At 37.7% G+C, this 21,712-nt stretch overlaps 1 protein-coding gene across 5 annotated transcripts in view; it reads left to right on the top strand.

Moving 5' to 3' along the window:
• KLHL32 (kelch like family member 32) overlaps positions 1–21,712 on the top strand; it is a 217,667-nt gene that overhangs the window by 160,988 nt on the left and 34,967 nt on the right. Inside the window, exon 7 of one of the 5 annotated variants that reach the window (XM_074397685.1) lies at positions 17,709–17,787. The exons of the other annotated variants lie outside the window; for them this stretch is intronic. Within the exon in view, the coding sequence (XP_074253786.1) occupies positions 17,709–17,787 (79 nt within the window). The remainder of the gene's footprint in view (positions 1–17,708; positions 17,788–21,712) is intronic. 5 annotated transcript variants of the gene reach the window in all.

The raw sequence follows: 21,712 nt of genomic DNA, 5'->3' as shown, positions 1-21,712 counted from the left end.
GAGAAAGGAAACTAGCACAAGGTAGGACAGGCAATAGAAAACCAGATGCAGGGGGCGGGCTATTTGATTAATATGTGCAACTGGTAACTTAGGTGAGAGCACGGTAAACACACTTACGCAGGTGGTCTTCTAGTATCTACTGATAATGTAATCGGGGACCATCCCATTTTGGTGAAAAGTCTAATTTTCATTATTCACCAGACTTTATGCAGTCTGGCTCTGAAGACCTGTCATAAGAACCGTCAAATTATACTCACTGAACAAACTCTTTTTTACTTTTTCCTGCTGTTCCTTACCCAGGCCCTTTCCTTGACAAAATGTGTGGTATGCAGGCCACAGTAATCATTCTGTGGATCCATGAACCTGTAAAATACCCCAAGATGATGCCTTGTAACTTTTTTTTTCCATCTGACCTTTTTAAGCTTTTTTCTGAGTTTTTTCTCACAAAGTCTTCTTGGTCCCTCCTAGACAAATTTTTGTCCCTTCCATAGTCTGAGATTACTTGATTTGTTTGTTAATTCACTCTATATTTAGAGGTAGCATAGAGACTTGTACACATACATACCTTAGATGGATAAGGACATAGAAGTTCCCTAAAATATATTGTTTTAAAAAAAATTTAGTTCAATTCAGCTCAACAGTTTGGTTTTATGTTTCAAGGCCAGCAATTTATCAGGTTCAGGATAAAATACACCAGATTGGTTTTTGGGTTCAAAGAAAGGAGACTAAAACTGAACAAATCAGCTGAAATGGAAATATGGGACTTGAAGTCACTAGCATTTGTGACCTAGCAAATCTCTATCAGTTTGATTTTGCTTTTAGACTTTAGCTCCCAATTAGAATTTGTTTCAGTAGGACCCTGTTAAATATCTTCCGTTAGATTTTGCATATATTTTCAAACTGCTGAGCCAGGATCTTGCCGTAGGAGCTGGGGAGTGCAAGAAGTGGGGAGATGTTGGTCAAAGGGCACAAAACTTTCAGTTAGAAGATAAACAAGTTCTGGAGATCTAATGTACAGCATGGGTTCCAGGGATATGTTAATTAATTTGATTGCGGTAATCATTTCCCAGTGTATTGCCTATCAAATCATCATATTGGGCAGCTTGAATATATATAATCCTTAACTGTGAGTAAAATATTTTTATATAAATAAGCCAAAACATGGCAAATTTTCACAAAAAAACTTAGAACAACACAATGAAATAATTCCATATCGTTCTTATGATTGGATCTATTTTCATTTTCATAGAAGTGCCGACTCATCTCTGTTTTCTTTTCAGGAACATGCATTTCCTGCCTCTTCTGCCTTTAGGTTCTCTTTCGCCAGAGTGAGAGATTACTGTTTTCCATGGGAGTACAGTTTATAGAAAAAGGCTGAATATAACATCAATTCTTCTATGCACTAGCATAGGGAGAAAGTATGGCTCCCCACCCGTCAATATATGCTCAGTATCTACTAAATGCCCCAAAGTATGCTAGAGTGGAAGGAAGGCAGAGGACAGGTCTGCTAACTCCATTTCCCTCTCCCACGCCTCCTCCCAAATGGAGAGAAGCCATAAGTATGATTTTAAACCATAAGTACAGCTCTCAAATTTTTATTTTATCTCCAAAGTAGCAGAAATAAGATATATATTTTTTAATGAAATAAAATAGCTTATGGAAATACAAATGAGTATTTCTTGACCACCCGTTACATGTTAGGCATTGTGTTGGGAGCTAGATTCTGGGGTAAAATGCTTTACAAAAATATTCAGTAGTTAGAGAAATTTATTTCATCCTTATCTCTGAATGTGAAGTTTTGTTTTCCTTTAATTATTTGTTTATAACTGTTTCTTACTTTTAGTGAAAAGACTTATTATTTTGTAAGAATAGTAATTTTCTGGCTGGGCATGGTGGCTCATGCCTGTAATCCCAGCATTTTGGGAGGCCGAGGTGGGTGGATCACTTGAGATCCAGAATTCAAGACCAGCCTGGCCAACATGGTAAAACCCCATCTCCACTAAAAATACAAAAATTAGCTGGGTGTGGTGGTAGGCACCTGTAATCCCAGCTACTCAGGAGGCTGAGGCAGGGGAGTCACTTAAACTGGGAGGAAGAGATTGCAATGAGTGGAGATTGTGCCACTATACTCTAGCCAGGATGATAGAGCAAGACTCTGTCTCAAAAAAAAAAAAAAAAAAAAAAAAAAGAACAGTGCTTTTCTTACTTTATTAACCTTGGAGTTGAGGACACTTCTTTCTTGTATTTTGAATGTTACTTTGTCTGGACTTCAGTAGATACTAAGACGAAAAAATTCACTGGTTATGTGAGTGACATCAAACAAGGTGAGACCTCAGCAGGGAGGGTTTTGTTTATTCTATTATTCTATTCTATTCTATTCTATTCTATTCTATTCTATTCTATTCTATTCTATTCCTTTTAATGGCAAAGACCACTATTACTTTTGCACCAACCTAATAGTTATGTCTCACTTTAGTGTGGCAAAGAGGGACCATGTCACCGTATTTGGGGCTGGGACAATCCTGTTCATGTTTGTCCACGATTATCCATCCCTAGAGGCAGAGGCTGTGCTGTAGTGTTTGCATTACTCACTGCCATGTTCTCTTGCACTCTATTAATAATTAATAAAAACAATAATGTAGAGTTTTCATATTAAAATGTATTGAAAGGATAATAAGAATGTATTGAAAGGATAATAAGATATCCTCTATTCCTACATAAGGCTGGATTTATTCTAAGAAAATTGGTACAGAAAATGAGTTTGGCCTTTTAAAGACTGCATTTTTCCATATTTTTTGTTGGAAATTTGCTTCCCTAAGTCATACTGTTAATAACACATTCATTTTATATCTTGAGAGACATAAACCACAAATTGTTTAGTCAACAATCTCAAATGTAGTGGTTTTTTGAGACGTACCTCCTGGGCTTTTATGTGTACCACAGAATCAGCCATATTACAGTTTGAATTAATCATTTTCTTCAAAAGGAGTCCCAGAAGTGAACCCAAACTATCCCTTTATAGTTGGAAAGTAGAGGACACTAGCGATGTACTCAGCTTTCATCTTTTATCTCTTCCATAATAAATTGACCCAAATGTACCTCTGGCCAGGAAGAAGCAAAGGCTTTAAATAGTACTATATGTCAAACAATACTATTAAAATACTTTTAATTTGAATATCATATCACAGTTTTGAGAATGTGTGTGCATTTATTATTGCTTTGTTCTTCTGTAGTACAAAAGGGGAAACTGAGGTAACATATCTAGGAATCAAATTTATGTCTTCTAATTCTTGAGCTCTGTCTACTGTGGTCTATAGCTTCTAAATTTGTAATAGAAGCTCAGAAATACTCAGGCAATGGGCACAGAGGTGCATCCAATTTACCCTAGGACTTTAACAGGAATTAAGAAGGGCTTGATTAGCTGGGTACAGTGGCTCATGGTGTAATCCTAGCACTTTGGGAGATGGAGGTAGGCCAATCATTTGAGCCTAGAAATTTGAGACCAGCCTGTGCAACATAGTGGGACCCCTCTCTCTATGAAAATATTAGCTAGGCATGGTGGCATGCATCTGTAGTCCCAGCCACTCAAAGAGGAGGTTTGCCTGAGCCCAAGAAGTTGAGGTTGTGCCACTGCTCTCTAGCTGGGCAGCAGAGTGAGACTCTGTCTTTAAAAAATAAAATAAAATCATTCTAATTCCCTTGAGTAGCACCCTGATTGAACAAATCATGGCCTCTGTGCCTGCCTCTGTGTCTGTGGCATTTTGTTAATTCTAATTCTTTTAGATGAGATGTGCCTCATTCATTCTTTCATTCATTCCAAATAGTTATTGAGTGCCTGCTTTGCTCAGCCGTGTCCTGTGGGGTACTACTATTGCCTACTATATGATGGGGGCTGGACAGTCAGTAGTGGGAAGGACCAACAGGGTCCTGCTGTCATGGGCCTGACAGTGTCTGATGTGGGGTTTTCTGCTTCCTGCTCTTTTCCACCTGCCTAGTTCCTTCCCAGTGGGGACTGACCTGTGCCAAATAGTGTAATTATTTATTTACCAAGTTGGTACACGTTGAAACAATATGGGTACAATGGAGATGACATGCTTTTGACTGGATGTTTCAATATCTCCCAGTGACCCAGTGTCCCTTCGCCTTTTGCTCGTTTTGCACATTGTTGACTCTCAGTCACTGTATGCACCCTCTAAACAGCTTTATAAACCTTTGCCAATCCATGTAATGCAGTCCAAACCTCAAACAAATCAGGCTGTGGGTAAATATTTAATCAAAAAAAATTCTACAAGCGTTGTTCACGTTTTAATATTTGAATCTTTGTATCTAGAAATGGAATAAAATATAAAAACTTATCCCCAAACAAAATTATAATTTTTCATTGTGTTCCTGCCCTCCTTCAATTCTCTTTCATACGTGCATGTGTTGTTACTATTATTTTCCCAGACAGCTACTTTATGGGTATCTTCATGATATCCCCTATTTTTTAAACTTACCATTTCTTAAGCTCATCAAATTCATGCCCATAGTCCCAGCTTACAAATTTGTACCACTTCTTAATTTTCTTTCTGAAACTTACAGTTTTTCCCAACTACATTCAGTTTTTTTCTACAAATGTGATGGTGATATCTCCATTTCCTCCTCCTTAGATGTTAGTGAAGAGAATAAACTGTGGCTCCTTTACATCCCAAACAGTGTTATGCCCAGAGGATATTTTATCCTTTGAGGGTCCCCAACTGGACATGGAATAATGCTGCTATGTCAGGGACTGGTGCTCCTATTTGCCACAGCATGTATTTCATCTTTCCTCCGGATCTACAAGCGGCTAACTCCTCTGGGAGGATGCATTCCCCAGTAGTTTGACTTGTGGCTTTGCTCTTGTTTGTCTGGGCTCTGTGCCTTTGCGAGACACATGACATGTTCATTTCAGAGGGGCTTTGCTTCAGCTAATCCTCAGTGCTAGAGCTGTGTGTTGCTGAGTAGCTGTGAGGGGCAGTGATTATCAGAAATTACAGAAGACTCAACTTGTATTCATATGCTGCTGTTCTCATGAGTGACTCGTTTTTTTCTTTTTTTTTAAATAATGAGCACAACAGAACAACAAGGTGATTTATGAGATATGACATATTTATGTTCTCTGCTTCTAATTTTCATTGTGATTCATGTTGTTTCCAGACTGATATTTTTGTTGTTGGCTGCTGTGAGAAGGAAAAGATGACTGGAGAATATTACTTATGCATTGGTGGCCTGCAGTAATATTGCTGCTACCTGGGTTATCAGGGATTTAAAAATAAAACCCAACTATAAGCCATATATGAGGTAGAAACCCTGAGGCTAGCATAGAAGTCCATCAATAATAATACCAACAATAACAATTCTTTACAAGCCTAGAGAGCTTTACATTTTAAAGCATTTCACACACATAATTTCTCTTGAGTCTCTCATCAGCCTTGTTAAGGTTGATAAGGCAAGTATGATCCAAATTTTTAACTAGTGCAAAAACGAAAGCTTCCAGAAGTTCAGTAGTTGACTCACTTCACAGCATAGGTTTCAATGGAGGTCTCACTGTGTTCTCTTGAAATATACCAACTCTCTCTCTTTTTTTTTTTTTTTGAGATGGAGTTTCGCTCTTGTTACCCAGGCTGGAGTGCAATGGCGCGATCTCGGCTCACCACAACCTCCGCCTCCTGGGTTCAGGCAATTCTCCTGCCTCAGCCTCCTGAGTAGCTGGGACTACAGGCGTGTGCCACCATGCCCAGCTAATTTTTTGTATTTTTAGTAGAGACGGGGTTTCACCATGTTGACCAGGATGGTCTTGATCTCTTGACCTTGTGATCTGCCCACCTCGGCCTCCCAAAGTGCTGGGATTACAAGCTTGAGCCACCGCGCCCGGCCGAAATACACCAACTCTCTAAGAAAACAGTACCTCAAAGTACCTTACACATCTTCTCATAAGTCAAAGGTTTTTATATACTACTCTATAATGAGTGAACCAGAAGTAGACATTTTCTAATAAATTACCAGTTTTCATTTTCACCTGTGAGACTTTGCAGAAAGCTGCAAAAATATCTCCAATAAAGTAGTACAGAAAAGTGTTGCTAAAGTTCTTTTTTGATTAGAGGCTAGAAGACTGGGGCTCTGGATGGTTTGATAAGAATACATAGAGAATTCTGGCAGAGGAAGGGAACTACCTTTTATTCCTTCAAAGTACACAATAGTGTAGTATAAAGCAGGAAATGAAAGCCAATAAGCGAGGAGCTCTTTAAAATCTGACCAAGAGACATAAATTGGAGTAAAAAAGAACCGGAGTGTCATTATTTCTAGTGCAGTGTCACAGACTATGTGGGAAAATGTCTGTGGGCTGTTGCCCCTATTTGAGACCAGAGTTTGGATGGAATAAATGGAAATGATTGATCATTGCATCTTCATTTTATGCCCAATATATTGAAATTTTAGAAAGATATGCAGTACAAATTGACAGTTCAGTGATGGCTTAGATAAGGAGTTTCATAAGGAGGGTGAAAGATACAAATTTCTTCAAATTGATAAGTGTTAGTCTCTTTCCAACAAAAACGATCCTGTGAGTCCGTTTTCTTCCATTTTAGGCCAATTGAATGGCAATAATGCTCATGCTAATTGGCTGTGTCAAACCATAGAGATTTGCTATTCTGGGTGTTCTAAGGGAGAGGATCTAGACTTACTTGTAAAGTGGCTCGGAGGCTCCAGATTCACTTACATTCAAAAGAGATGTCAGGAGAAGCCTCAACATTTATTGTTGAATACTGACTCCTTAGAAGTGCTTCTCCTACCCTTGCCTCCAAAACTTCTGCTCCAAGGAAAAATAAAGAACACCGTGGCTCAGCACACCTGGAGGAAAAAAGTGGCCATTCTGAGATCCTAATCAGGAGAAGCATTCAGACATTATTCTTAGGATTTTTTTAATGCTCATAATACAGAGCTATGCATTCTCCATGGTGAGGTTTCAACCCTTCGTCTGACCACCTCCTCCTTGTTACGTGTGGTGGTATGTTGAAGAACTGCCAACCTATTTTGATATTCCGGTAGAGAAACCATAACCAGGAAGATAAATTCTGTCAGGAAAAAAAAAAGTCAATGATGGATTCTAAAGTTAGATATCGAAGATTTTGTGCATTGTTCTCCTTTGTCTATTGGAAGAATTACAAGTCAGTATAGTAAGGGGCACGCTATTACTTACACTTCAAGAACAGAAGCTAAAGAGAGCCCCATGCACCAGAGGCTGAGTGCACAGATTTTCTTTGCGTGTGTTGATGAGAAATGCCCACATGCTACCTTCTCTGGCCACACAAGGAAATCAGGTAATTAAAGGAGTGATGGATGGTGCGCTAAAGTTTAAACGTTTTAGGAGGACCTATCTTATTAACACTTTAAAACAAGTGAGCATAATATCATTAATTTTGATTAATTCATTTGCTCCTAATATAGCTTTTAATTTGTAATTCTATGTGAATTACAATGTAATTTGGCATTAATTGTACTAAATTGACTATAAGTCAGCCAATCACAATGGGAAATTACTTACAGCTGAAACTAAAACTAAACCTCTCCATCCAGAAAGGATGATGCTTAGGAGGCAAATACACTTTAGGCATCCCTCTCCTTGGCAGTGAGAATGACATTGGACCTGCTGAGGACTGTAATCAATTCCTTATTCTGCCCACTGCTGGTACTATGTACTCTTCGGAGTGAAGCCCCATATAAATCCAATAAAGTGTAAATAATAAAGTAAACAAAGGGGTTGCTTTATCAGGCCTGCCAGGACCCCTGAAGAATCTTTTTGCTCTTCTCATCTCATGTAAGATTTAGGCAATGTAGAGGGGCTGTGTAGTGCTTTAGAATGCTTAATTCCACACCCCTTGGATTCTGGGAGTTAGAATAGGCACTTACCCAAACTGGCCTGCTTCTCATCTTCATGCTCTGTGAAACAGCCAGGAAATCCTGTTTTCAACCCCATATGTAGTCAGTATCCTGAAGCCACTCCTATTTGACCTATACACAACTGCCTTCTGGGCAGAAGAAAGTCATGCCTTAAAAAGCCAACACCACACTGAGAGAACTAAACCCTCAGGAGATGATGGAGCATGTGTCATTCATTGATAAAGCTTGTGGAAGGTGCCCGGGAGCACACAAGAAGTGAAGTGATCCGCTGAAGAATGCAGCACTTGAGAAAGTGTAGGAGAGCAAAGATGGATTTTGGAAAATACATGTGTTTGAACCACTTCCCAGATATCTTGTTTTGAGAGCTGTCTTCTGGAAAACAAAACAAAAACTTTGAGATTTTGCAGAAAATCTTATGAAAGATTTGGCAATATTCTGCTTGAAGTATATTTACATGCAGGTACAACTACATGAATTTTGTACATTCATGGTGAACAACTGGCTCATAAAATGAGATTCGGTTCTGAGGCAACAAATTTTGCTAAATATTGCATGGAAAATTGAAGGCTGTTGTTTTATAAGTCTTCATTTTACCTTGTTATATACCACATCTCACCATTCTCACACACAATCTAGCTAATAAAATGGCTTTAGTTTTATATAAAAATACTCAGTAAAAAGGTTAAAAACTACCCTGGATTCTGAGCCAACAGCCATCCTGTCCTCTGTCTCTTACACACATGCCAGTGGATTCACACAGTACACAACTTGCAGGTAGACACACACATGCACACACACATACTAGATGCATATTAATCTTTGCAGCTAAAAAGCTTTCCTTTGTTTTGCAGCACTGACATAAATCATAATACTCCCATGATTGGCTCATTGGCCTCAGCATTAAAGAAAATAGAAGGTAGAAGCTTATCTTTACCACTCCCAGTGTATATTCCATTAATCACTAAACTTTTTAAGGATGCTAATGCCAATAGTTTGTTAACAGAAGCAGCTATATAGATGCAGCTTTATGGTGTTTCAGGTCTCTTCAAATCCTTTTAATGCCAGATTTAGCCTGGCCTATCACAGAATTTTTATTCCTTTTCCCCAGATATTATTTTTGATATCCACATAGGATTGGTGGGTTCCAGTCCCTTTCCTACCACTTGTGGTTCCTACCATAGCATGAAGTTCGTAAGCAAAAACAACTCCTGTTTCAGGCATGCCCTCTGATGGATGAACTCTTTTGAGCTCTTAATGGTCTTACTGCTTTTAGAGAACTGTCAGGATTTGGGGGCAAAGGAACTGATATTTGAAGTAAGCAGAGCAGTGAGACTGGGAGAAAACATTTACAGGATAGTCCTGCCCTTGGTTTTATCTTCTCATCATTTAACATCCAGCAGAATAAATGGGCCTGCTAATGAAACAGCACTGAGAGGTTAGGTCATTGGAAGCCTTTTTAGTCATTTTGTGCTTTTCAAGAGCGAATTTGTTAGAATTATGCTGAATACCCACTTAAAGCCTCAGCTGATAACCCTACCTGTGTTTTATAACTCTGCACTGTCAGAACTCATAATAAGTCAAACATTCTTTCAGTGGTGCTCATAAGGGAGGGGAAAAAACCCCACAAATTTAAGAGTAATTTCAGATTGTAAATGAAAAGGAGAGGCACGACTGTTCATTTGCACCAATCATGCCTTCCTTTCATCTGCTCTGATTAGGCCTGGTGCGGTTTCATCAGACTCCTCCATCACCGAGCTGTCACTCCAGCCGTCTGTTGATTGAAAACAATCAAGGCTCTGATGGCACAATTATTCTGACCCTTTAACTAGAGGCTGCTGTGATAATGAAAGGTTGATTATGATAGTTTGTGCCTCTTTCAGTTTGCCAAGAAGGTTAATTTGGGCATCAGACGGATGTTTAATGGGCGCTTGCTGGCTACACTGAGGTAAATGAGAACGTGCAGTCTTGGATATTGCACGGATATAGTTTGGCTGTCAATCATTGTCATTTGGAGTTTGTGCCTCACACTCTGGAAATCACATTTTATTTTTTCCTTGGGATTTAATTTATTCTGTGCCCTGAGGAAGTTCTTTCACTCGGTGACCTTCACAGCAGCTTTCTCTGCCTTTTTTTTTTTCTTTTTTCAAATGGAGCTCAAAGGCACAACACATCTAGAAGAGCATTTTTCTTTCATTTTCACTTAAAAATGGAAACTTTAAAAATCCATCCTTATCACTGCCTTCCAATAGAGCAAATGTTTCCATTCTGATTGTGCGGTGGGGAAGTATAAACGACAGGGATGCTTTGGCCAGTTTGCTAATGCAGCAGCTCACATAGCTGTTCTGCCCTGTTTCGCAGAGTAACCAGCAAATGCAGTAAATTCAAATGGGTACATCTATGGAAGTGAAGGCTCCATTCTATCACTAGCCTGTCTCACAACAGTTTGTTGAATTCTGGCTTCCAAACATAGCATCTTACTCCTTTTACCCTCCTTCTTGGCAAGCATAGAGGAGGGATTGAGGAAGGAAGACAGATGATACTTGTCTGAGGAAGCTCTAAGGTTATTAAAAGTTGCGAATTTCAATTTGTATAAATCCAGCACCTAATCTTGTAGCTATTTGAAGTATAGGCTGAAAATGATACAGACATCTAATAATGCTGGTGTTTACAATGTGCAGCTCATATTATAATGAGCTTTATACCTCTTTCATGCACACCCTTTAAAAAGTAGAGGAAAAGAAAAAATAAAGGAAAATCTTTATTTCTGTCACCAAGCTATGCATAGTGGTCTCATCGTATATTAGGCACCTGAGAGCTAGAATTGTTCCACCTTTCTTGTTTGTTTGTTGTCTTCTTTTTTTTTTCCCCAATGAACAGCAGCATATTTTTACCTAGCCTGGGACATTTTTTCTCATATGTCAATTGGAAAACAATTAAGTCTATAGATGTTAAGGTGACAGCATCATAATACTTATAATTGTATTTCAAGTGTTCTATGTTCACATATTTTTTCCTGCTTTCAGAAAAACCCTTGTTTTTTTAATAGTTAAGAGAGTCATTAAGTGATAATTCAGTCTCACCTGAGAAGGCTCCAAAAATGAATGAAGTCATTGAATCCAGTTGCTGTTTTAATGCAGCCTTTATTCAATGAACAGCTCTGTTTAAAATGTTTGTTTAAAAAAATGAGAATAGGATTGTGTATATATGGTCTCACAAGATTCCTCACTACAGTATACCACAAATGGTTATAAAATAGTAAAATAACTCTATAAAATAGTAAAATAGACCTCAAAGATGCTTCATAAAATTATTGCTTAGTTATGTGTTGTTTTTGTTTAAGCAATGGGAACTAAAAAGATAATTTGGAGAGAGGTGTGTCAATCAAGTCAGTCATTAGTTTTTGCTATTAGAAAAGTAAAGGGAGACTTAATTTTAATAACTTGTGGAATCTGTGACAATGAATAATTTTATAGATTATGTTTTCAAAGTAATGGGACTCAAGCAAAGGTCGCTTCATCTTAAAGAAAGCATAACTCATTCTTTCAGATGGTTTCTGATCTAAGCCTGATTGAGTTCTGAGTTTCCCTGAGTGTGTAGTTGGAGATCAAACTCATCTCCAACACAGAGGGCCTTCTGCTTTTACACACCTGCACGACACGCCTGCCACTATCTTGCTCTTGTGCAGACTCAGTCCACCCAGACGGTGCCCCTTAGCAGTGATGTTCCCACGTGGGGCCTCTTGCCCTTCATTGCCTGGCTGTGCTGGCCATGATTCTGCCACCAGGCTAGGCCTGGTCATGGGGCCTAGTTTCTTTTGTTCTTCAGTGAGTCCTCCGCTATCTTAAAGGTTCACCTTGTTCTTCCTCCTAACCTGATAAAGAATGTCTCAGGCCTGTGATTTCCCCATATGGGACTCCCGTGTTCTTTCATTCATTTATGCGTTCTCAGTGGAGCTAAAACAGAATCTTTCTCTCACTTATCCTACAGATTCTCTTTTGTAACAGCTACTACCTTCTAATTTCTTCCTCGTCCACAGTCCTCCCTTCCCTCATGAGTCTTCTGAGACTATCAAGCGCTGGTTCTCCATCACAGGGCTATGTCGCCACGTCTCTGACTTCTTTGAATGACTGCCATAGGCTGGGCTCTCTAGGCTGCTTCTCCCGCCCAAACTAAGCTCTGTCCCCTCTCTCTGCTGCTTTGATTCCTTATATGCTTGATTTCTGTTTTGAGATTCATCTGACATTTATTGTTTGTAATGATCCTTGTATAACCCAAACCTTTGATATGACTACCCGGCCATTGGCCCAAACCTTCTCTGAAATTTCTGTTTGGGGGGAAAAAAAATCTGAGATCATTGTGGTGAAGAGTGTATCTTCTTTGATAAAAATATTCTTTGTATGACCAGCTTGGCCAACATGGTGAGACCCTGTCTCTACTAAAAATGGAAAAGTTAGCTGGGGGCAGTGGTACACACCTGTAATTCCAGCTACTCGGGAGGCTGAGTTAGGAGAATTGCTTGAACCCAGGAGGCTGAAGTAGCAGTGATTAGAGATCGTGACACTGTACTCCAGCCTGAGTAACAGAGTGAGACTCCATCTCAAAAACTGCATATATATATATATATATATATATACAGACACATATATATTATTTGTATACCATACACACAGGTGTTACAAGGTAAAACTAGAGGATTCATCGTTCCCTAGTTGTTTATACTATGATGAAATGAAGTTAGAGAATGCAGTATGAAATATGCTCTCTAAACATCAGTAACCAGACTGAAACTCACCTAGTACAGGTAGTCAGTTGTGCCATCACATTCATGTGTATCCTTTGCAGCTCGCCAACAGTGTAGAACCTGGCTCCCCTTCCCAATCCTACCTGCTGGCTGGTGGTGTTCCTTCTTCCATCCCCTTGACAGTAGCATCAGGTCCTGACAGTGTCTAGTCCTGTGCTTCAGTTTATGGGTTCCTCAGTTCCAGTCTCTGCACCCCATGGCTCTAAAGGTGTTTAAAGTGACCTTTGAGAATTCTTTTATTTTTGTTTGGAGGCTGCCAACATGAAATCCTTAAATGCAACTTGTGTACTTCCTGGACATCTAAACTCATCATAGTACCACTTGTTTGAGGGATTTGACTGTCTCTGTGTCAGTGACCTGGGGCAGCTGCTTGAGCCCTTGAGGTACATTTGGTCATAGTATTAAAGATTTGATTTCAGGTGGGGAGTACATTTGCCAGTGAACCTGCTCTTGTGTTCTTGGCTCATTATCATCATTATTATTATTATTTGGAGACATGGTCTTATCCTGTTGCCCAGGCTGGATGCAGTGGCACAATCATGGCTTACTGAAGCCTCAAACTCTCAGGCCCAAGTGATCCTCCCACCTCAGACTCACAAGTAGTTGGGACCACAGGCATGTGCCACCGCAGCCCAGATTTTTTTTTTTTCCTTTGGTAGAGACAGGGCTTCCCTAGGTTGCCCAAGTTAGTCTTGAACTCCTAGGCTCAAGCAATCCTCTCACCTCGGCCTCCTAAAGTGCTGGGATTACAGGCATGAGCCACTGCATTGAGCCAAGCTCATTATTCTTGAATCAATTCATGAAGAAATATTCAAAGGCTTGATGCTCTCAGGATGCTCTAGGGCATGTTTACAAATTAAACAGTTTTCTTAACCATATAATGTATAAATGTGCCAGTAACTTTTAAAACACCAATGAAATGACAATCTAAAAAGATGATTCTTGTGTGTTTCTGAAAAATCTGTCTACAAAAATTTGCAGGATTCTCCCCCAATTCCAAATTTCATTAGAATATTTTACAGAAATATATCAAGACACTCAAAATCAAGACCAAGCATTGAGTTTTAGGGTATTAATAGAACTTGGAAGTGAATGGCAAATAAGAATGTAGATATATAGTGATTAGAATCTTTTTTCTCACCAAGTTTCTGACATTATAATGGACCGTTAAGAAATTGAGAAGTGTTTGTAATGGGAGATCCAAGCCAAGTAAGGAAAGTGAGTTATATGCCGAGCATTGTCCAAAAACAACTGTGTTTAAGTCTGTCTCTCTCTTTTCATCCATTCATTCATTAATGCTTCTCCAACATTAAAGTTAACAAAGCCACAAAACTTAAATTACTGGATTAGAATTACTGAGTGCATTTTTGTGAAATATGGTTAATCATAAGAGCTAGTTTATAATCTGTTGTGCTGCCATGCTCTTATTATCACTTCACAATATATGAAGTATTTACTACTACGTAGCAAATTCTTATCAACTATAGCAATCTCTCGAAATTTACATCACTGACACACAATGTTGTATTACATAAAAATGGTCTGCATGTGATTGCTTTATCATGAATTCAAAAGGATAATTAAATTGGGGAATACCTTTATCTCGTGGAGGGACATTACCATCATATAAATTCTGTACGTTGTCTAAATATCATAGTTTACCAAGAACCTTCAGTTATGTTATCACAATTCAGTCTTCTGTAGAACCCTATGACATAGTTATTATTATACTTGTTTTACAGATGATAAAATTGAGTATCAGTATGTTGTTTTTTCCTAAGTGTGCAAATACATTAGGTTGCAGAAACAGGTCTTCTGACATCAAGTCCTATATTATTTTCCTTGTGTCACTTTTACCTCTATAGTCATATACTAATTTGTGACCCTGGTTATGCAACCTTATTGTACATAGTAGCTAGGAAACATAAGATCACTCTAGACCTTATTGCCAATGGGATACAGAAGCATTTTCTTTTATTGACCAAATTGATTTTCTCTCATTTTCTGGTGGTGTTCTAACAATATAAGCTGAATATCTCAGTGACCACATGCAAAGTTCCTTCAACATCTAGCAGGACATGTTCTATAAATATGTAGGAGCTAGCATTTTATTTAGAAGTCTCATGTCATCAATCCAGCATCAAGTAATGCTCTGAAGCAATTCCAGCCATCAATGACTAGATGGATGAATATTGTCTTTTGGCTCAGAAAATATTATCAAACCATTGAAGGGAAAATATAGGGTGTTATTCTATAACTGTACGTGTGTTTTGCTCAAATATGAGGAGAACAAGAATGGGTTTCATTTTTCCTACAGTATCATTGGCAAGGGTGATGTTTTTTATTGTCCTGTAGGACATTTTTGTCATCTAAAAGTTTCATATGTACTAGATATGGGATGGGGATGGTATATATACATAAAACTTTTATTTTAGGTTTGGGGGTACATATGAAGGTTTGTTATATAGGTAAACTCAGGTCATAAGGGTTTGTACAGATTATTTCATCACCCAAATATTAACCTTAGTACGCAATAGTTATTTTTTCTGCTCCTCTCCCTCCTCCTGCCTTCCACCATCATGAAGGCGTATTTACATCTACAAGGTAAATAAATATAAATATTACCATTATATATAAATAAACATTTATAAATATAAATATAGTATTGTATTCCCTCATGGAGGGAATGGTACATTTAAGGACAGCCCAGAGATAAAGTATATGTGAACAATTTACTAAAACTTGAATTTATGTATAAGACTTGTTCTGGGATTCTAACCAATATTACCTTGAAACAATCATCTTAATAAATTTGAAATTTGTATTCTTTGGCACAAATTTTATTTTATTATTATAAGAGATGATATTAAGTTTCATAGTATAATCTGATCAAAGTTGTTCCTAGGGAGAACGACTGTGGTATAGCCCACTCCTCTGCATGTGGCTCCGTTGTACATGCACTTTCATACCTGCATACATTCATGTAGACCTTTCTGCCAAGCACAGAATTATAGACCAAAAAATGTCACCTCGTTTTTCTGAAGAGATTTATCAAAACTATCTGTGCTACAGAAACGTGTGACTTGGATACTAGATTAGTTTTGGCTGCTTCTACCACCTCTAGGAATTTTAGAGAATTCTTCTTTAAAATATTTTTGGTGGATCCATAGGTGACATATATCCCAGAGCAGGAAGACACTCTCTCATAAACTCATTTATTTTACAGATGAGAAGGCAAATAAGTGATCCAATGTTAGCCATATACTCATGTTGCCCTTTTAATATTGGCTTTTCAAAGATCAGCTTACACTGGTGGCTGAATCTCACAGGTAGAAAGGATATCACAGGTTATTAACCTCGCCTCTGATCCTATCTTGATTTTCTCTTCATCTTGATATAAAATTTACCTTTTAAAAAAATCCTCTTTTGTTATTGTTATAAGACTGAGAAAAGGGACAACTCAGATCACTTTTTGTGTGTGCTCCTGACACACACACAAATATCTAGAACTTACGTGTGGCAGGTCTCAGGGTAGTTTTTGTTGTGGTTCTTCCAGTCTGATGTGTTTATCCACATTTGTGGGAAGAAGACACCTTCAGTTGCAAGGGCTTTGGCTTTTGGTGCCCTGAAGCATGTACTTTAAAAGATATGTTTGCCGGGCGCGGTGGCTCAAGCCTGTAATCCCAGCACTTTGGGAGGCCGAGGTGGGTGGATCACGAGGTCGAGAGTTCAAGACCATCCTGGTCGACATGGTGAAACCCCGTCTCTACTAAAAATACAAAAAATCAGCTGGGCATGGTGGCGTGTGCCTGTAACCCCAGCTACTCAGGAGGCTGAGGCAGGAGAATTGCCTGAACCCAGGAGGCGGAGGTTGCGGTGAGCCGAGATCGCGCCATTGCACTCCAGCCTGGGTAACAAGAGCGAAACTCTGTCTCAAAAAAAAAAAAAAAAAGATATGTTTAAAGATGATCACCAGAGAACAAATCTTATGCCAAAGGTGAACATAATAACATTTACCAATCTTTCAATTTCACAGTTTTAAATGAACAATGAAATAATGTATTATTATCATATGTGATAAGCTTAATATTATTTTAAAATTCAGTCAGGTTTTTTTTTTTTCTTACAGTATATAAGCTTGGGGCCTCATCAGATTTGATTCCATTGAAATATATTTCTTAGAAGAAAAAATAACCTATGTGTCTTACATAGTCTGTAGTCAGCTATAATGGTTAATGTACAATCTCCCTTGAAAGATCTATTTTACAAGGAAAATGTTGACACAGTTTTAATTATAGCACTCAGGTGAGCACTGTTGTAATTTTTAATGCTCCTCCATGGTAACATTTTCATTGTTCTGGTAAAGGAAAATGCTCTGAGGCTGTGTCCCTAGTTTCTGGTGATTTTGGATTTTATGGGAAAGTTGTCTTTTTGAACTGGAACTTTTCATTTGGTCTCAAAGAAGAGAATGTAACTATAAGATCTGTCGCATTTATTTATTAGTATATACTTTTCTCTCTATGGCAGTTGTTATTCTGGTTTATTACATCATTATTTCACCTTACGTGACTCATGTTAAAGAGGTGAGCTTCTGTATTGTATTGCATGGCAAATTGCAATACCTGCTCACTTGCATTAGGGAAATAGCACATTTTCAAAGACTATATGTAATATTAAAAGGTTGGCATGCTAAAGTTTTGTGTTTATTAGAATTCAAGAGATTACAAAATAACATATAAAATATATAACAATCACTGAACTTCCCTTTGAGAACATAAATTAGAAGATAAAGAGCATGCTCAATACTCTGTTTAGAAAGGAAAACATCTGTCTATGCATGGTCATTCATTCTGTTAACACATGCTTTCCTGACTTCCTACTTCTTGTTGCCAAAGAGCTCGCCAACATGCCCTGCTCTTTGATGGAGGTTCCGGAGTGAGTTTTTTTATTTGCTCCTGTGCCCTTCCTTTGTCTCTTTCTGAGTTTACAGAAGTGTGGAATTTATGCTGCCTTTTGTGCACTGAGGGGAGACTGGTGCCCTGGCTTATCTCAGTGGGATGACAAGACTGGTAAGGATTTGGAAACTTGTGCTTCTCAGCATGGATTCTGCAAAGAGGAGGATTCAGTGGGCACCTTCAGTAGAGCTGTCTGCAACCAGATTTTACACAGGAGAATAATCATAGCTGCCCCTGGCCAAGGGGTAGAATAAGGCTGTGAACAAAAATACCAGTCATTGCTTACTCAGCTCTGCATGATCAGCTGTGTGATAGGAAGGAACATCCTTTTCAGTGAAAGACAATATTTGTAGACCAAGACAAAAAAATACTTGTTACTTTTAGACAATGTCATAGGACTTTATTCTTTGTTAGCATTGCTTAAAAAGATTTGATCACTCATCTGATGAGAGCCTGCTTTTTAAAAGGACTTGTATTTATATATATTTGCAAGATATATAGACAATTCTGTGGAAGAATGCAGTGATGTATATTCTTGAATTTGGGATGACTTCATAATTAATATATTTTCTGAAAATCTGAGAATAGTATTTTTATTGTTTTGGCATTCTTTTGGGGTCATGGTATATAATATATGTGGATATATACAAGGAGTCAGAATTCAAAACATCCACTTCTTTAAAAGGATCAGGAATTTTAGATGTCAAAATAGCAGCTTCTCTCTGAGTTTGTTCAACATGAACAATAAAGGAATTAGAATCACAGTGTGAGGACTTGATAATGTTAGGAATATAACATTTTTTTCATATAATGATATATTTCTGAAATACATACGAGTATATAGCATTTTTTAATTGAACTAGGGCAACATTTGTAGCATTTAGGATTATATACTATTATATTTAGGATTATATATTATATATTCTTCTCTGTAGAATAACAATTAGTAGGGATATGCTGAGAAAACTAAAGGGAAGGGATTATCTGTTCTGTATATTTTTGGGCCATGTTTAGTTAACAAGAAATAACCTAGAATTAAAATACATTTAAAAAATAAACCAGGTGCAGTGGCTCACACCTGTAATCTCAGCACTTTAGGAGGCCAAGGCAGATGGATCATTTGAGGTCAGGAGTTTGAGACCAGCCTGACCAACATGGTGAAACCCTGTCTCTACTAAAAATACAAAAATTAGCAGGAAAGTAGTGGCACACACCTGTAATCCCAACTACTCAGGAGGCTGAGGTGGGAGAATCACTTGAGCCTGGGAGGCAGAGGTTGTGGTGAGCTGAGATGGCACCACTGCACTATAGTCTGGGTGACAGAGTGAGACCCTGTTTCAAAAGTAAAATGTATAGTCTCATAAAAAGTGAAGCAATAGTTCAAGACTCAAAACATGTCCTTTCCCCTAAGTATTTGTTCTTTAATACAAACTCTTTAATTGGTATCATAAACCTATGGTCTTTATTCCTGAAGTAATCCATAAATGAGGCTCATTGAAAAATACTGCCAACCTATTTTGAAGCAAAGCATTCTTACTTTTAAAACAATCTATTTTTCACACTTATTGAATATAGAAGTTATGTTTGGACTTAGTGCATTTTCTTGGATTTTCCCTTGAAATAATTATTGACAGAAAAATGACAAGTTGATAAAATAAAAAAATACATTGTATAAGTTAAAAACTTAGTTTCTAGGTCTAGGCTCTCTGCTAATTCATTGTATGACTTGGGTTAAGTCAGTTAACTTGTCTGGATTTGATTTCAATTTGTAAATTTGAAAAGCTTGAGCCAAATGGACTCCAAACTTTCTTCTTGCCCAGATATTTCATAATTTATTCAAAGGTTTGAAAGACTACAATGCTTATTGCCTTGCCAAGAATCTCAAATACAAGTGGCTAATACCAAAGACATGAGAGACGAAAACAAGGGCTTATTTATCTAAGTTTCAGGCACTGTATGCTTCAGTGTGGAGCCTTGAGGGCTTATACAGGCCTTATAAGAAGGCCATAAAGATGGATAATAAAATAGAAAGTGAAGCCTGTGATAAATAAATAAATGTGTGTGTGTGTGTGTGTGTGTGTGTGTGTGTGTGTGTGTGTGTGTGTATAAAGGAATTAATACTATTTGTTTAAGAGAAATCTGATAAATAGCCTAAAAACAGAATTTTCCATCTATACAACAAATATTTATAGCAAATTGTGGGTCAGGTACTGTTCTTAGCAAATATCCAAGGATCAATTGGGTTGAAGTTGGATTAAGACGTAGCTAATGTTCCTTTTAGGAAGGAACAATTCTCCATTGTGGTCAGATGAATTGGGTCAGGCAGGGTGCTTGAGAGACCTCCTGTTGTACATGGAAATGATGGTCTACCGTGTTTCAGGTGGTTTAGGAAATGTCTTACCTAATGGGCATGTTTCCTAAGTAGCCTTTCATAATGTCCTCCTAAACTGAATCTGTTATTTCTTTTCCACTCTTGCTGGCTTGGCCAAAGAAAAGGCTGCATGCTCCATTTTCTTCCCCATTAAATCCTAGAGTTTAGAGTGATGGGGATATAATAGGATTCAGCTTATCCTGAGTTGTGCTTTCCCAGTGTAATGTCATTATTTTAAAAGCCACCAGTTCCAAGAATAATCTTTTTCAAGCTTAAGCACCACAATATGCCACAAAGCTAACTGTTGTCTTTGGGTTCTATGATGCCCCAATCATAAATCAGCTTTCTTCTTACTCTAGTCTCTAAGCTCCTTAAATGGGCTGCAGGGTTCTCTCCAGCAGCATGGCAGTGAATAGTGCTAGAAGAAGTTCATAACAAGAGGTGATTTTGAAGTGGCCCATTGTTATAAATGTTCTTTGTCATTTTACAATTATTTGAATACACAAGAGTTCCTTCTTGAATACACAAGAATTGTTCCTTCCTAAAAGGAACATTAGCTACAGCTTAATCCAACTTTAACCCAATTGATCCTCGGATATTTGCTAAGAACAGTACCTGACCCACAATTTGCTATAAATATTTGTTGTATAAATGGAAAATTCTGTTTTTAGGCTATTTCTCAGATTTCTCTTAAACAAATACTATCTGTGATTTCAGTGGTTTCTCCTTTAGATTTTTATGAACACAAAAACAGCACAGTAACACTTTTACATTTATGTGTTTATTATTGCAAAAGCAAAAGTGAAGAGTGTTTCTATGACTTAAGTTTATGTTATCAGAATCAGCCATCGATTTATAGACTGTATAGAAACACTATCTCAAAAAATGCTACCTCATCTATAATATTAAGCTAATTAAGTATCCTATATTATAACTTAAGCATTACTTCTATTTTATTGGATTTGTACCTCTTATGTTTAAAAAACAGAGTGAATTTTCTCTGATAAAGCAGCAATTTATCATAATGGATGGAACAGTTAATAACTACAGCTTCTTAGAGTAACAAAATTCATGACAGCATGATAGGAGAATAATGTCATGAATGGAAATCTGTCCAAAACCTTCCTATTCAAAGTGCGGTACATGGACCAGTGGCCTATGCATCACCTAGGAGCTTGTTAGAAGTGCAGACAGACTCCTCGTCCTCTTGCTTTCCACCTACTGAATCAGAGCCTACATTTTGACCAGAAACCCCCATGTAATTTGTGTATAAGCTAAATTTGAAGTTGGTGACAGGATTGTTAGTTATAAATTGCATTCAACTTTGATATGGAAAAAATAAAAACCCCATAAGTAGGGTGACTTGTACAGTCTGAAAATATTGATACATGATAAAGGTTGAAAGTTCTATGAAATCTATGATAAGTTAGAAATGTTGGAAAAAAATAAGATACAGTTTAACTCAGAAAAGGCAAACGAATAGGTATGCACAAAATATTCTGTAATACATAGTATTTGGAGAAACTGAACACAGAAAGCATCAGGATACATGTGATGTGGGATGATAGTAGAATACAACCAGAAATTAATCAGTAATAGATCACAGTGGTCACTGTTCCATGGTCAATTTCATTCCTTAGAGATTTTCTTAAAAGCATAGCATAGTTG

The sequence above is a fragment of the Saimiri boliviensis genome, chromosome 4 (assembly GCF_048565385.1).
Source record: "Saimiri boliviensis isolate mSaiBol1 chromosome 4, mSaiBol1.pri, whole genome shotgun sequence".
NCBI lineage: Eukaryota > Metazoa > Chordata > Mammalia > Primates > Cebidae > Saimiri > Saimiri boliviensis.
This window is presented reverse-complemented; position numbering and strand designations above follow the sequence as displayed.